This window comes from Zingiber officinale, chromosome 4A (assembly GCF_018446385.1).
Source record: "Zingiber officinale cultivar Zhangliang chromosome 4A, Zo_v1.1, whole genome shotgun sequence".
NCBI lineage: Eukaryota > Viridiplantae > Streptophyta > Magnoliopsida > Zingiberales > Zingiberaceae > Zingiber > Zingiber officinale.
This window is the reverse complement of record NC_055992.1, coordinates 7,910,848-7,927,741: the sequence shown is the minus strand read 5'-3', so window position 1 is coordinate 7,927,741 and position 16,894 is coordinate 7,910,848. Positions and strand designations below refer to the sequence as shown.

Sequence of the window (16,894 nt, the reverse complement as noted above, 5' to 3'; positions counted from 1 at the left end):
AACAATGTGGGTGCTTCTCATGTGGTGTGGTAGGATGTCTTAAAAAGAATAGGACAGTAAGATGAGTAATTTACTTTTTTTGATTGCTTGATCAGATGGCCTTTGGACAAATGCATAACCATAAAAGATGGATAATTCAGAATATTGGTTATTAGGGAGAAAGGTGATAGAGATCTCATTTACGGTGAGCCACACAATCTTTTCAAGAAAATAAAGTTCTTATGTGCTTTATATTAACTTGGTTTTTCTCTAATGATTTCTATCTGTTTGTATTGCAGGTTCTAAAATATAGTAAGCATTGTAGAGTCTGTGACAAATGCGTTGATGGCTTTGATCATCATTGCAGGGTGAGGGTTTTCTCCATTCACAACCTTATATGTTTTGTTATCTTGTAGTAATATGCAGTATTCATCTTTCCTAGTAGTGGATCAATAACTGCATAGGAAGAAAAAATTACAAAAGGTTCTTCATCCTCATGGTGTTTGCTCTTCTCTTGGTAAGCACAAATATTTCCTACCATTCCAATAGTTGTATTCATTAATCATAGTGATTGACACTATTTTCTTAGTGTAGATTTATCATCTGTGTGCATCAACTTAGAAGATACTATTTTCTTAGTACGTGAAGGACCTGATACATAGAATGCATTTTATGTCAGGTCCTTTTCATTCTGATTGACTATTGATTGGTCTCCATGCTTTGTGCACCTTGGGCCAGCTTATTCTGCAGTGGGCTGTTGGGATGCTTGTGCTGATACTGTGTTTTGTTGAGAGAAGGAGATTTTCTGCTGAAATTGTTTCAAAGCTGGGTAGTAGCTTTTCCTTGGCACCCTTTATCATTGTGGTGGTGAGTACTCAGAAGAGAAAATGAATGAAAATCACACATCATAATGAGGATTTTTCAAGGTTCTGATACTAATTTGATAATGTCTCTATAATGCAGGCTGTGTGCACTTTATTAGCCATGGTTGCTACTCTTCCAGTTGCACAACTTTTCTTCTTCCATATTCTTTTAATAAAAAAGGTACACTACTTTCATATTTCTACTTGTGACACAGCAAACACTACCAGTTACACAGCTCCTACATTTATATAAAACAAACCTATGTATCCGGTCAAATATCTCTATTTCAAGGAATATATCTTTTATATTTTCAAATTCTTTGCATTCATCCATACACTGAGCATTACTGAAACTTATTATCCAACTGAACTATTACAGCTTGTTATTTAACTGATAGATTTTCCATAGTGGAAAACAAATAGTAGAATTTGAACGATATGGTGTTGTTTATTCATCAATTCTGGAGAAAATTGACACTTTAACTAGCTCATGCTACTCTACATGGATGCGCTTACAGGGAATCAGCACCTATGATTACATTATTGCTTTGAGGGAGCAAGATCAGGAGCAGGAGCAACTTGCTGTTGGTGGGCAGCAAAGTCCGCAAATGTCCCAAGTGAGCTCTTTTACTGGACTAAGCAGCACCAGTTCTTTCAATCAATTCCATCGGGGTGCATGGTGTACTCCGCCAAGATTATTCCTTGAGGATCAGGTATCATACTTTCATTATTTAGAAAGTTATTGTGAATGTAATTTACCATGGTTAAGATTATTTTTGAAAAACCTTTTAATAAGATTTTTTTTACTGTACGAGGCAAATCCATTTAATTAAAAGTTTTTTTTTGGTAAAAAAGCCTAGTTGTAAATCTTTATCAACACTTCATTCATTTCTCCTTATTCATCATTATCGTATTTTTGAATAAAAATTGAAATAACAAATGTAATCCACTTGCTTATTGTACACTTGGTTCAATGGTTAGCGAACTTAGGTGTGTGCTGTTTGAATTTTGTTTTCATGCATTGACCTCTTTAGATGATTTGTTTCTTGTGAACCTATTTTGAAAGATGCAATATATCTTTTAATATGGGTAGTTAATGTTGTTATAATTAACCCGTTTTTATGGAATTTCGTGAACTAAGAATCTTGTAAACTGCATGCGATTTCTTATTCAAGCTCTCGCTGGAAAGCTAACCAAAATCAACTTAGTTGATCATTAGCTATTCATAAATTGAACTGCATTCACATTTCCATTGCCAACTTCTGACTTCTGAGAATTTGATAGTAGGATAATGTCTACAGTTTGTTAATATATATATTTCCATGACCCATGGGTGTTGGAAGGGAATAGAATGTCGTCCTCGATTTTGGGACTGTGAATGTGTCATGTCAAGTTGAACTTTTACCTTGCTTCAGCTCAATTGTGTAAATAATTGTCAATCTCATGGTATAACTTAAGTTAGATTCTATTACAGAAATTCTAGTTCAAAATTAATTCTAGTTCAAAATTAATGTCAATAGCACTCGTTGCTTTTTCACGTTCGTTTAAAAACAATTGAGTAAAATGCAGCAGAATATAAGTTAAGTAAAAACAATTGCTAACACAGTTTATTTTTACTTGGTTCGGAGTCTACAGCACTCCCGCTTGGTTAATATATATGCTTAGAACTTGTAAAGACAGGTCAAACATTAATATGCTTGGTTAATATATCCATCTACAACACTCCCGCTTTTTCCTCTAAATATGATTTTCATTTAGCACAGAACTAATGCCAATTTTTTTATTTTGATGCAGTGTTTAAAGAGCTTGAGTAGAAGTTGGCCCTAAAGAAAACTTGTCAGATACGATATAAACACACTTACGGTATGAATTACATGTATATATAACATTGACATATTATTTAGTACGAGATTTACATGTATGAAAGTTTTCATACAAAATTTCTTGATTGCCTACAACCCAGGTGTGCTGATGACAAGTTGAAGAAGATGGCTCTAAGAGTGATAGCTGAAAGCCTTTCAGAAGAAGAGATTGCTGGACTTAAAGAAGCAATTCCATGCGATGGACACCAACAACAGCGGTTAGTCAATGATGAGGTTTTGTAAAACTTGTGTGTTTGAAAAATTATTGTCATGAAGTTAAGGATAACTTGTATGATACAAATTTAATTTGTGGATCAATATGTATACATTTTGTTTGTATAATATAAAGTTTTATTTATTTGTTAAATAGTCTTATTATAAAAATAATTGTGGTTGTGGATATTCAATTATATGTAAATTTTGAGTATTTTTTATAATTTTTGCTATTTAATTAAGAAAAACACTATTTTTTATAAATTTTAAAAAGACAACGTTTTTAAGTAATAAAAGACAACGCTTAAAAAACAATGTCTTTGAGACCAACCACAACGCTTTTAAAGCGTTGTCTTTGATATGTGCATTTTTACAACAGCATCTTTAACAACGCTTTTTAAGAACGAATAGACAACGCTTAAAAAGCGTTGTCTTTGTGACCAACCACAACGCTTTTAAAGCGTTGTCTTTGATATGTGCATTTTTACAACAGTATCTATAACAACGCTTTTTAAGAATGAAAAGACAACGCTTAAAAAGCGTTGTCTTTGTGACCAACCACAACGCTTTTAAAGCGTTGTCTTTGATATGACTTTCTACAACACCATCTACAACATCACTTTTTAAGTACATACGACAACGCCAAAAAAGCGTTGTTGTTTAGCTTTTTTCTTGTAGTGATATAATATTATCAAAACCAAAATATGAAGAGGGATATAATATATATTACCTTCCCAAATTTAGGTTGTCGTTGGCATTTTCGTTTCTACACTCTAACCTCAAATTGATCATGCTCAGCTGCATACATATATGAAAATGTATCATATTAAGCACATTATCATTATCGTTCAAATTCACATACATCTTATGTTATGGAGCTAGGTATTGCAGAATCATAGATTCGGGAGTAATCTCTACACATTTTTTTTATCAAGACTTGCATATATATCCATCAAACTATAACCACTAAAAATTAAAATCACAAACAATTGGTTCTTGCACTTACAACTACCCAAAAATAGAAGGTTGCATGACCCACTTCTAGAATCCATTTTAACCTAATCCATAAAAATAGAACATTTAATTCAATCATATAAAAACTGAATATTAAAGTTTTATTCATATACAATTCAAGAATTTTTTTTCTAGAGATTTCCTAATGATTTAAGAGTTTTTCTATTCAAGAACTAAATAATAAAAATTTGCCATCAATTCGTCTCTAAATAACACAAACCCAACCAGAAAACTAAACCCTATCTTGTTCACAAACTCAATTTTATTCAATCTCACAAATTTTGAGCATCATACTATTAAATTGGGTACAATACCCTGTTTATTGATAATCATTACAAAATATTCACATGGCTCGTTCTTTCCTTTAATTAAAGAAGATGCAATACAAATTTATTCATAAATTTGTAATTCTAAAATAGAAACCAAATTTTATTCAACCTTAACCTCACAAAATTGAAAACACCCATGACCTAAACCTTCGATTTTTCGCACAAGAATAAAAACTTGGTTGAAATATATGATAGAAAATTATAACTTACCGATAATTCTTGGGTTGAAGGTGAAAGTAGAGTTATGTCGGTTCTCCGATTTCTGTCTTCAACGTCAATGGAGATGCTTTAGGTTGAAGTAAGGGGAGGTCAGGTCATCGCCGATGGTTTAGAGGGGAAGTTGGAGACTGTGTCGCCGATGACTTGGGGTTGCAGAGGCTCGAAATAGGGGGGTGCGTTGGTAGTTGGGAGAGAGATAAGCAATATTTGAAGGTTTTAATTTAATACGTGGGTAAGTTGGTAATTTTAAATGAGTTAGGAAATTGAAACAAATAAATCATTTTGGTGAGGTATCGAGAAAAAAGAAAGTATGATACAGGGACTGAATGCAAATATTTAAATTTGTATAGGGATTTTAGAATCATTCCCGCTTAATTTAAATCAATAATGACTTATATTGTTATACTTTAATTCAATATTTGTCACGCTATAACTCAAATTACTTTTATAATTAACATATTTATCATGATTTAATCAAATTTCGTACTTTTATAATTAGCATATTTATCATACTTAATTTTCATTTTGTCATATTTGTCATAGTTCTTTCCATAACTTCTATTATATAATTCACTGATAAAATTAAGTAATTATCTCTTCTTTTTTGTTGTTCTTCCTCTCTTCCTCTTTCTCTCTGTTGTTTCAGGATGGACGTGCCACACGTTCTCGCTCTACCATTCCCTGCTCAAGGCCATGTCATTCCCTTCATGGAGCTCTGCCACTGCTTAGTAGATCACGGTTTCAAGGTCACCTTCGTCAATACCGAATTCAACCACAAGCGTCTGCTAACCGCGTTGTCCGCGGGGAGCGCCGTGGAGCAGATCGCTCTGGTAACGGTCCCCGACGGATTAGGGCCGGAAGAAGACCGGAACGATCTCGCCAGGCTCACGGAAGCATTCACGAAGGTAATGCCGCGGTGCTTGGAGGAACTAATCGAGAAGAGCAAAAAAACAGAGGATCCCATGAGTTGCATGTTGGTGGATGCGAACATGGGATGGGCGCTGGAGGTTGGCTGTAAGAAGGGTCTCCGGTCAGCCTCTTTCTGGCCGGCGGCAGCCCAGGTACTTGCGACTCTGCTGAGCATTCCGAAGTTGATTTCTAGAGGCGTCATCAATGCCGATGGTAATTGATTTTGTTTTTGTTTTTGTTTTGGTCAGATGATTGTGATTAATTAGTGAGACGCCAAATTTTACATGATGCAAAAGTAACGACAGTTTCTGTTTTTACAGGCACACCGATCTCTGAACACGAGACGTTCCAGCTCGGTCCCGGCATGCCATTCATCAACGCGTCCCACTTGATATGGAACCTACTTGGAGATGGCAGAACCAAACAGCTAATCTTCAACCACATCGTCAACAACAACAGGGCAATCGACGTCGCAGATTTCATCATCTGCAACTCCTTCAAAGAGCTCGAAGAGCCAACCTTCCGTTACAATCCAAAGATTCTTCCAATCGGGCCGCTGCTAACCGGCCTCCGGCCGAACCGCGCCTTGGGGAATTTCTGGCCGGAGGACGCGGCCTGCTTGTCGTGGCTGGACGAGCGGCAGCCGGGTTCCGTCGTCTACGTGGCTTTCGGGAGCTTCACCATCTTCGACCGCGGCCAGTTCCAGGAGTTCGCGCTCGGGCTGGAGGCGACCGGCCGACCGTTCTTGTGGGTGGTCCGGCCCGACCTAACCGGTGACTCTGCCGATGCCTATTCGGATGGATTCAAAGAGCGTGTCGGAGACAGAGGGAAGATTGTGGCTTGGGCACCTCAACAGAAGGTGCTGGCTCACCCTTCTGTCGCTTGCTTCGTGTCTCACTGCGGTTGGAACTCCACCATGGAAGGCGTCAGGAACGGGAAGCTCTTCCTCTGTTGGCCGTATTTTGGGGACCAATTCCTGAACCAGAGCTACATTTGTGACGATTGGAAGGTGGGTCTGCGCATGACGCCTGACGAGAGTGGGATCGTTAAGCGGGAACAGGTGAAATCCAAGGTAGAAGAGTTGCTTTCGAACGAGGAGATGAGAGCAAGGGCATCGATGTTGAAGGAGAATGCTCAGCAGAACATTAACGAAGGAGGCGCTTCGCTGGAGAATCTTAAGACCTTTATGGATGCTTTCAAGCCATAGTGATTCGAAGACAAATCTGATGTTTTCTTATGGCAACACAGGACGGGTTGCACAGAATAAGATGGTCAATGTGGAATAAGAATAAAAACAGGAGGAAAGACTTCTATTTTCCTTGCAAGAAAATCCATAACGAGCTATCTAAAATTTCAATCTTAATTTTTTTTATAGTCGCCGACTTCCGAATATTTATTTTAATGATGGAATTTTATTCGTTAAATTTAGTAATAAAATTTTTTATTTTGTCGTTAAATTATAGTACTATTTTATTTCAGTCCTAAATTAAGATAAAATTTAGCGACGGATTCTTTTTTATTTTCATTACTAATTTAAGGTAAAATTTTGATAACAACTCCTTAATTCAACAATTTAAATCCTGTCATTTAAATTTCAATCTAATATTATAATATAGCATTACAAACTATTTACTACACATTTAACATTCACAAACTATCACCATTGACAAATAATTCATGGTACATTCACAAACAATTCAAAAACATCCGCAAACAATTCACAAACATACATTCAAAAATAATTACATCATTCATGTAAAGCATCATGCATTGTTCTAAATTAATTCCGTCACAAAAACAAATACATCTCATCCTACTCAAAACCAATAAGTCCCTAGATTACACCTCTCATCCTACTCAAAACCTATTAAATTCATCATTATTCAATCCTGCAACAATGGTACAATAGATTATTAAAAAAACAAAGGGCAAATATACTCATATATGAAAAAAATCATGCTCATATGATAAACCTAAAGTTAAAATAGATATAGATAAAGGGCAAACTATTTATCAGAAAAATACATAAATTGATAAACATAAGTTTAACGTGTTCTTAAAAATTATGCTTTAATAAAGTTTGGATATCTACTTATGGTATTAAAATATACCTTTATTTACATTATCCGTGAAAAAAAATCAACAATTAAAATTAGAAATGCATCACTATAATAAAAGTGATTTTCTACAGTGCATCATCAATTGTGCGCGATTAAAGCGCATCGTTAATCATAGTTTTTACGGCGTGCCCAATTATGTGTGCTGCGGATAATATAATATTTATTCAAATGACAGCTTGTAAAAAAATATGTTGTGAATAAATTTTTCTACGGCATGCAGTGTGCGCTATTAAAACTTAATATTAATGGTGTGCGAAGAGTGTTGTTAATAGTTATTATACATATATAAATGACGGTGTGTAAAAATATATGATGCGAATAAATATAATAAAATTTTAACAGCATGCAATGTGCACCGTTAATAATCTTCAAAATTTTCTAAACATCTAGCCAAAATTTTACACGTGAAAATCCTCCCGCGAATATTTTTCCGCCAAGCATCCTCACCAGCTTGCGAACTACTTATCACAGGAAACATATCCTCACGCCCGAAACCAACCCGCAAAACCTAAAATCACAGCATCCTCCTCATGCGTTCTGCCTCCGTCGGAACCTCTCTACCGCAACCCTAAACTCCTCTCCGCCAATATCTTCACCCATCCTCTCTCTAGCGAAGCCCTCTCTGGCGAAGCCCTCTCCGCCGAAGCCCTCTCCGTCGAAGCCTCCTCACACGAACTCCCTCCATCGAAACCTCTCTGTCGTAACCCTAAACTCCTCTCCGTCGAACATCTTTGCCCATCTTCATCGATCGTTTCCTTTCTCAGGTTGGATTTTCTTTTATTTCTTTTGTTTTTCTTGTATTATGATGTCGTTGAGTTGAATACCTGAAGTGACCCTCTCCTTATAAAGGATAGTGACAAAATATGGATTCACTTTGTTGAATACCTGAAATACAACTCTTTCTTGTAGTAACTTTCCTTCCTATTCACGGCATGCTCCATCCTAGTAATAAGACCCTAATTGATTTAGTTGCATTGGCTTTAGTTGCAGCAAACTAAATAATTGCCTTCATATACTCTTTTGTTGAAGTAACATGAACATGAAGTTTAAAGATCTATTTTAGAATGTCGTTGATAGGAGAGTATTAAACAGTAGTAAATTGCACCAAAATAGCAAGCATGCAATAAACAGATAAATAAAAGAGTAAGATTCAGAAATTGGTATCTTCCTATTGAAGCGTCGGCGTGCCGACTGTCTTTAGAGAATTTATTGTCGCCCACGGTGCAGAGGCTCTCCGGCAAAATTCTCCCAAGATCCGACAACCACTCGCGTCGCCCGTAGGTGCACTCCAAGATGAACGTTGCACTCGGACTCAACCTCAGATCGCGGAAACCAAGCCTCAGGACAAGGAAAAACTCTCGAAAAAGAAGAAGACAGTGCACGCATACACAGAGAGGGAAGGAGAGAAAGCAGACTGCTTGAGAGTGTTTGAACCACGAATAGAGATAGTGTATTTATTCACCCTGAAGCACTGCTTCGCCAGCGAACCAAAGCGTGTGCCGGTTCGAAGTGCGTCGCTTCCTCACGTGCGGGATATTGCTTCGCCAGCAAACCAAAGCGTTGGTTCGAAGTGCGTCGCTTGCTCACACGCCTCGCCAGGTGCGTCGGTGGTTCACGCGAGGACAGAACCAAACCAAACCAAGGACTGGCAAAAATGAACCAGGCCGCCTGCAAGTGTGAGGCCCACAAGCTCGGGATTTGCACCCCCTCCCCCCTGCGCGCGATGTTCGCGTGCGTCGCGCCCGGTTTATGGATTTCCGGCTCGAACCCCCCGAAACCACCTGATTTGGGCTCGGCTCGCGCATGCATGTAGGTCCCCTTAACTTTGCTAAGCAAGGATGGAAGGGATCCATATATAAGGTCTTCCAACCTTCTTAGCTTACCAATGTGGGACTAAATGCATTCACATATGCATTACCATAACAACTAAAACCAAGAAAAATACTTTGAATTAAACACAAAACTCAACAATCCCCCACTAATTCAAATTATTTTGGTCGAAAAACAGAGACTTGTCCTGAGGCTTGGTTGCAATGAGATTTTAGTGAAAATACCTTCCGGTTTGAATTTTCACCTAAGTACACCAAACTTATTCACATAGGTTTGAAGTGAACTCAGTCTTAAACTTAAACCTTTTATATATGAAAATCAATTGATAACAACTCATCATGAGCGATGGTTGAATCCTTCTGGGTTGGTGCATTACGACCATGCCACCGAATCTTGTTTCATAAGTGCTAAGGAGAGTTGCCTAGACCCCCCCACACTGCGGTCACACAGTTACACTTACATAGATGAGTTCTCCAAGGATGTACTGCGAGTATCCTGTCATTAAGACCTTGAACTCATTAAGAGCTTCTAAGCTCATCCTTACTAGCAGTCAAGCATCTATCCAGGGAAGAGACTATGAGATTACATCTCAATCAATTTGATGCTTACGGTTCACCCTTATAACTTGTTTATACCACATTGAACCTACTTCTTGGGATCTCCAATCAGATAGGTTGGGTTGCCGCTATAGGTGAAACCAGGATAGGCCTCAATCCCATTCCCTTACTGGATCTCTTGATTTTCTCAGAATCAAGTCCTTTAGTGAGTGGATCAGCAATATTGTCCTTTGAACTTACAAAGTCCAATGACACCACTCCAAGAGACACTAGCTCACGAATAGACTTTAATCTTATTCGTACATATCTCTTCTATTTCTGGTTATACTTGGAGCTTCTAATCTGAGCTATTGTTGTTTGATTATCACAGTGTACTGAAATAGAAGGTATTGGCTTCATCATCAAGGGAATTTCAAAAAGAAGACCCTTAAGCCAATCAACTTCAGTTACTGTGGTATCCAAAGCACACAATTCTGCCTCAGATGTAGAACGGGTTATAATCGTCTGTTTAACAGACCTCCAAGCAACTACACCGCCTCCAAGTGTAAAGACATAACCAGTAACGCCTTTACACTCAGCAGTGTCAGCTATCCAACTAGCATCACTATATCCCTCCAGGACTATAAGGAATCTCTCATACCACAAGCCCAAGGATATAGTGTCTTTTAGGTATCTGAGTACTCTGTCTAATGCATCCCAATGCGTTCTGTCCGGACAACTAGTAAACCTGCTCAATTTCGTTATAGCAAAAGAAATATCAGGTCTAGAATAATTTGCTAAATACATTAGACTACCTATGATTTGTGAGTATTTTAATTGAGAAAATATCACACCACTCTTATTCTTGTGGAGAGTTTTTGAAGAATCATAGGGTGTGACGACAGATTTAACTTGGCTATAGTCATATTTCTCTAATACTCTTTCAACATAGAGTGACTGAGAAATTGATATTCCCTCAGTTGAATGAGTCAACTTCAGCCCTAAAATCATATCAGCACAACTCATATCCTTCATATCAAACTTACCACTTAAGTGGGCCTTCCTCTCATTAATAATAAAAAGGTTAGAACAAAAAAACAGAATATCATCTACATATAAACATAAGATAATACAATTATCACCTTTCATTTTAGCATACACACATGTATCAGAGTCATTCATTTCAAAGCCAAACGATAGCATAGTGCTATCAAATTTTTCGTGCCACTGCTTTGGGGCTTGCTTCAAACCATAAAGAGATTTGACTAACCTACAGACTTTATTCTCATTTCCAGAGACTACATGTCCCTCAGGCTAATCCATATATATCTCTTCTTCAAGATCTCCATTAAGGAATGTCGTTTTGACATCCATTTGATGGACCTCAAGATGATATATGGATGCCAATGCTATTAACACTCGGATTGTAGTAATTCTGGTAACAGGAGAATAAATGTCAAAATAGTCAATCCCTTTTTTCTGTTTGAATCCCTTAGCAACTAGGCGGGCTTTGAATTTATCTACTAACCCATCAGGTTTTAGTTTTCTCTTAAACACCCATTTACATCCTATAGTGGTACATCCAGGAGGTAAATCTACCAACTCCCAAGTGTCATTAGAGATAATAGAGTCCATTTCACTTTTAATGGTCTCTTTCCAGTGCTTAGCTTCAGGAGAAGCCATAGCATCTCTATATGTCACAGGGTCACCTTCTATATTATAGGTGATAAAATCCTGACCTAAATCCGTAGACACGCGTTGCCTCTTGCTCCTTCTCGGTTCTGTATACTCACTAGATTCATCTAGTCTAGAGTGACTTGAGGAAGGTATACCTACTATGGATAATGGTGTAGGACCGTTGTGGCCGGCTGGAAGTGGGGTTGTTGGATATCCTGCAAAAATAAAAGCAAACAACCCTTCCTCGAACTCTTTAAGCTAACACTTGTATATATAAAGTAAGCCGATAAATTAAAAGCATAAATAAAAGGCGAGGCACAAGGATTTACTTGGTTATAATCGATATGGTTGTTAATCCAAGAAAGATTAAGCTCACTAAAAACTCCTTCAGGCGGAGAAGCCTCTTACAACATTGAAGCGCAGAAAACAGAAGCTCAAGTCTAGACTAAAGCTTACAAGCGTTGGAATTACAATTCAGAGTTCATTTTTTTAAAGCTTCTGGACCAAGGCTATATTTATAGCCTTGGTCGGGGCGCCTGGAAGGGTTCCGGGCGCCTTGGGGGGATAAAACTTTATCCCCCAATGTTCAGAACGTGAATGATGCGTTCTGGTCAACAATACTGGTCCGAGCGCCCGGAGCCAATCCGGGCACCCCGGGCTGCTCCGGGCGCCCCGGACTGCTCCGGGCGCCTCGGAGCCCAAAGTCAACATTTGTTGACTTTTTCATCAGGGACCTCTTCTTTGGTTCAGTCCCGCCTCGGTCCGGTTCTTCTCCTCTGGATCCGCTCGCTTAGGTGATCTCTGCCATCCGGAAAAGGGCTCACCCGAACCCAAGTTCCGGTCTACTCGAGCAGTCTTCCGCTCCGGCTTCTCGTCCCTCAGAATCACTGAGTGTTTCCTTCTCATCCACCAGCGTACTCATCCGCAGTCTTCGTCCCTCAGTCGCACCCCATGCTGACCTTCTCGCTAGCTACATCTCTTGCTCCCCGAGCAATCTTCCGCTCCGGCTTTCGTCCCTCGGAACCACCGCACGCTTCCTTCTCGTCCACCGGGGTACTCTTCCGCAGCACCTCGTCCCTCGGACTGTCGTCCTTCTCACTAGCCGCGTCTTCCGCTCGAGTACCTGTGCTTCTAAGCTCCTGCACACTTAGACACAAGGTTAAAACAACACAGAACCTAACTTAACTTGTTGATCATACCAAAACAACCTTGGGATTCCAACAATCTCCCCCTTTTTGATGTAAGCAACCCAAGTTAAGCTAGGGACAAAATAGATATGAAAATTAAACATTTTAATATTGCAATCATGTGCAACAAGATAGAAAAAATTAAATTCCAATTTTAATTTTCAATTTTTCTACCTCCCCCTAGACTTATATTTTTTCTTCTGCCCCTTTGATCACATAAAAAATTGGGGTGGCAAGAAAAGTCTAGAGGTTGACACTTAGAAACTTATCAAAATCTATCTCAATGATTTTTAGAAAAAATATTTCCAAGTCAAGGAAAAATTTCTAAGTCAAAAATAACTTGTGAAAAAAAAATTTTTAGTTTTCGCTATCAAGAAAAAATCTTTCTGAGCCCAAAACTTTATGCAAGAAAAACTTTTAAAAAATTTCCTATGCATTTATTTATTTTATTCTAATGCTTTTATCAGAAAATTTTAAATTTTTATTTTAATTTATCATAATTTCTTAACTTTGAAGCAAGAAAATTTGAACATGTAGAAATTTGTATAAATTGTAACATGTCATTTTCTATTGTATTTTGAATTCTTAATTTGTAAAGATATTTTGATAGTATAAATTCTAATTTAATAGAATTTTTCGACAATATAATTTGTAAAAATTCTTTCGGAAATGTCTTTATTTTGCAAAATTCTTTCAAAAGAATATTTTGTAATTCGCAGAAGTATTTTGTCATAAATTCTAATTTGCAAAAATCTGTCGACAAAATATTTTGTAATTCACAAAAGTCTTTCGGCAAAATTTCTAACTTGCAAAATTCTTTTGTTAAAATATTTTCTAACTTGCAAAATTATTTTATCAAAATATTTTGTAATTCGTAAGAATCTTTCAAGATAATTGGTAAACTGAAACACTCTTTCGATAATTTAATTTTTAAATCACAAAAATCTTCAGACAACTTTTCTCTTGAATTATTCGATAATTAAATTTTTAAATCACAATAATCTCTAGGCAACTTTTCCATTGAATTAACCAGTTGTTCTGAGGGTAGAGGTCATACCTTACTTACCTCATCGGTTGTTGGTTCTTCCCCTGTTGAATTACTTTCTTCTGAAGACTCTCCCCCTTTCTCGATACTCATCTCGGTTGAGCTTTCTTCATCTTTAGGTGGTCTTCTGCTATGATTGTTGTTTCGGCAATTTCTTTAGTCTCGGATTTGCCTTCTTCTGATTCTTCATGAATCTTCAAGAACTTTTATCAAAGTTCTTCGGCAATTTCTTCGGCAATTTCTTTAGTCTCGGACTTACCTCATCGGTTGTTGGTTCTTCCCCTGTTGAATTACTTTCTTCTGAAGACTCTCCCCCTTTCTCGATACTCATCTCGGTTGAGCTTTCTTCATCTTTAGGTGGTCTTCTGCTATGATTGTTGTTTCGGCAATTTCTTTAGTCTCGGATTTGCCTTCTTCTGATTCTTCATGAATCTTCAAGAACTTTTATCAAAGTTCTTTTGCGCTTTTGTACTCGGCAACTCTATTGAGATCTTCATTTGATATTACGGTTAGAATGTGAAATTCTGCCTAACCGTTTGCCATTGACTCGTCACGTTGCTTCTTGTTCCAGAGGCGTAGATCGAGTTTTTCTCCATTCGTTGTCTTTGGGGCTTCATAGCCAAATTTTAATATTAAAGAAATACCAAAATCAGAATTAAGATATACCTCCATTTTTTGCTTCCAAACGACAAACTCCCCCTCGAATGTAGGTGGGTAGTCGTAGGCTCCGGCCATCACTTCGTTGCTTCGTTCAGCGGTTAATCCTCCTGAAGTGCCTCGGCTCTGATACCACTTGTAGGACCGTTGCGGCCGGCTAGAAAGGGGGTTGTTGGATATCCTACAAAAACAAAAGCAAGCAACCCTTCCTCGAACTCTTTAAGCTAACACTTGTATATATAAAGTAAGTCGATAAATTAAAAGCATAAAGAAAAGGCGAGGCACAAGGATTTACTTGGTTACAACCGATGTGGTTGTTAATCCAAGGAAGATTAAGCTCACTAAAAACTCCTTCAGGCGGAGAAGCCTCTTACAACGTTGAAGTGCAGAAAACAGAAGCTCAACTCTAGACTAAAGCTTACAAGCGTTGGAATTACAATTCAGAGTTCGTTTTTTTTAAACTTCTGGACCAAGGCTATATTTATAGCCTTGGTCGGGGCGCTTGGAAGGGTTCCGGGCGCCCTGGGGGGATAAAACTTTATCCCCCAACGTTCAGAACGTGAATGATGCGTTCTGGTCAACAATACTGGTTCGGGCGCCCGAAGCCATTCCGGGCGCCCCAGGCTGCTCTGGACGCCCCGAACTGCTCCGGGCGCCCCGGAGCCCAAAGTCAGCATCTGTTGACTTTTTCGTCCGAGACCTCTTCTCTGGTTCAGTCCCGCTTCAGTCTGGTTCTTCTCCTTCGGATCCGCTCGCTTGGGTGATCTCTGCCATCCGGAAAAGGGCTCATCCGAACCCAAGTTCCGGTCTTCTCGAGCAGCCTTTCGCTCCGGCTTCTCGTCCCTCGGAATCACAGCGTGTTTCCTTCTCGTCCACCAGCGTACTCATCCGCAGTCTTCGTCCCTCAGTCGCACCCCATGCCGACCTTCTCGCTAGCTGCGTCTCTTGTTCCCCGAGCAATCTTCCGATCTGGCTTTTGTCCCTCGGAACCACCGCACGCTTCCTTCTCGTCCACCGGGGTACTCTTCCGCAGCACCTCGTCCCTCGGACTGTCGTCCTTCTCGCTAGCTGCGTCTTCCGCTCGAGTACCTGTGCTCCTAAGCTCCTGCACACTTAGACACAAGGTTAAAATAACACAGGACCTAATTTAACTTGTTGATCATACCAAAACAACCTTGGGGTTCCAACAAATGGGACCTCTATAGCAGCAGGCTTATCTCTAGTAGGAATATCAGATATAGATTGAGGTGTTCTCGTCTTCATAGGAAATATATCCTCAAAAAGTATAGCATCGCAAAGTTCTACAATAGTATTTGCATCTATTCCAGAAATTTCAGATTTAATAATCAGAAACCTATATGCAATACTATTTTGAGCATAACCCAAGAACATACCATCTACAATCTTTGGACCAAGTTTTTTCCTTCTGTGTTTAGGTACTAGTACCTTTGCAAGGCACCCCCACACTTTAAGGTATTTCAAACTTATCCTCCGGCCTTTCCAAAGATCATATGGGCTTTTATCCCTTGACCTCATGGGGACTCTATTTAACACATGACATGCAGTGTATAGAGCCTCCCTCCACATGAAGTTGGGTAACCCAGAACTACCTAACATGGGATTAATCATATCTTCAAGGGTTCGATTTTTTCATTCTGCTATACCGTTGGATTGAGGACTATATGGAGCAGTTACCTCGTGAATTATACCTACATCTTGACAAAATTTTTAAAACAGGTTTGAGGTAAACTCTCCACCCCTATCAGACATTTACCTCTTAATAGATTTATTTGTTTGATTCTCAGCTTCAGATTTAAAAATCATAAATTTATCTAAAGCTTCATCCTTAGTTTTTAGCAAATAAACATAACAATAACGAGAGTGATCATCAATGAAGATAATGAAATATCGTTTATGGTCTCTCGTTATTACACCGTTAAACTCACAACAGTCAGTATGAATCAATTCTAAAATATCAGAATTTCTATCAACTGATTTGAAAGGTTTACGGGGTTGTTTATATTGCACACAAACTTCACATTTTTTCTTATCATTTATAGCATGCTTAGGAATCATGTCTAGATTCATCATCCTTTCTACGGTATTAAAATTGACATGTCCTAATCTGTCATGCAATATATCATAAGACTCAATGTTATATGAACAATCAATATCAGTAGATTTATTTAAAGTAGCATTTTCTACATTGAGTTTAAATAAACTTATTAAGGTAACCTTTTACAATAAATGTTCCTAAATGTAATATTACAACTTTATTACATTTAAAGTTCAGCTCATAAATAGCGCGGACTAACTTTGACCCGCTAATCAAATTTCGACAGACCGCTGGAACATGATGCACCTCATGCAGTGACAGGACTTTTCCAGAGGTGAACCTCAGGTCAACTTGTCCTATCCCAAACACCTTGGCTGCAGAATGGTTCCCTATGGTCA

At 38.3% G+C, this 16,894-nt stretch overlaps 2 protein-coding genes across 2 annotated transcripts; both read left to right on the top strand.

The window, feature by feature from the left end:
• The first annotated feature begins 417 nt into the window (after positions 1-417).
• On the top strand, positions 418-1,675 carry LOC121972215 (probable protein S-acyltransferase 22). Its single transcript, XM_042523911.1, has 4 exons — positions 418-496; positions 718-846; positions 943-1,023; positions 1,361-1,675. Exons 1-4 carry the CDS (start codon positions 476-478, stop codon positions 1,673-1,675), a joined length of 546 nt encoding a protein of 181 aa, XP_042379845.1. The 5' UTR covers positions 418-475.
• A 3,425-nt stretch (positions 1,676-5,100) lies between these two features.
• LOC121973106 (UDP-glycosyltransferase 83A1-like) lies at positions 5,101-6,684 on the top strand. The gene is made up of 2 exons (XM_042524688.1): positions 5,101-5,601; positions 5,709-6,684. Exons 1-2 carry the CDS (start codon positions 5,127-5,129, stop codon positions 6,593-6,595), a joined length of 1,362 nt encoding a protein of 453 aa, XP_042380622.1. The 5' UTR covers positions 5,101-5,126; the 3' UTR covers positions 6,596-6,684.
• The last annotated feature ends 10,210 nt before the right edge of the window (positions 6,685-16,894 follow it).

Bases quoted from the DNA above. Each gene is read 5' to 3' on its own strand.
- LOC121972215 (XM_042523911.1), top strand. From the start codon at position 476: ATGGTGTTTGCTCTTCTCTTG. The intron at 497-717 runs GTAAGCACAAAT...ACCTTGGGCCAG, and splicing joins TGGTGTTTGCTCTTCTCTTG to CTTATTCTGCAGTGGGCTGT. The intron at 847-942 runs GTGAGTACTCAG...TCTATAATGCAG, and splicing joins CACCCTTTATCATTGTGGTG to GCTGTGTGCACTTTATTAGC.
- LOC121973106 (XM_042524688.1), top strand. From the start codon at position 5,127: ATGGACGTGCCACACGTTCTCGCTCTACCATTCCCTGCTCAAGGCCAT. The intron at 5,602-5,708 runs GTAATTGATTTT...CTGTTTTTACAG, and splicing joins AGGCGTCATCAATGCCGATG to GCACACCGATCTCTGAACAC.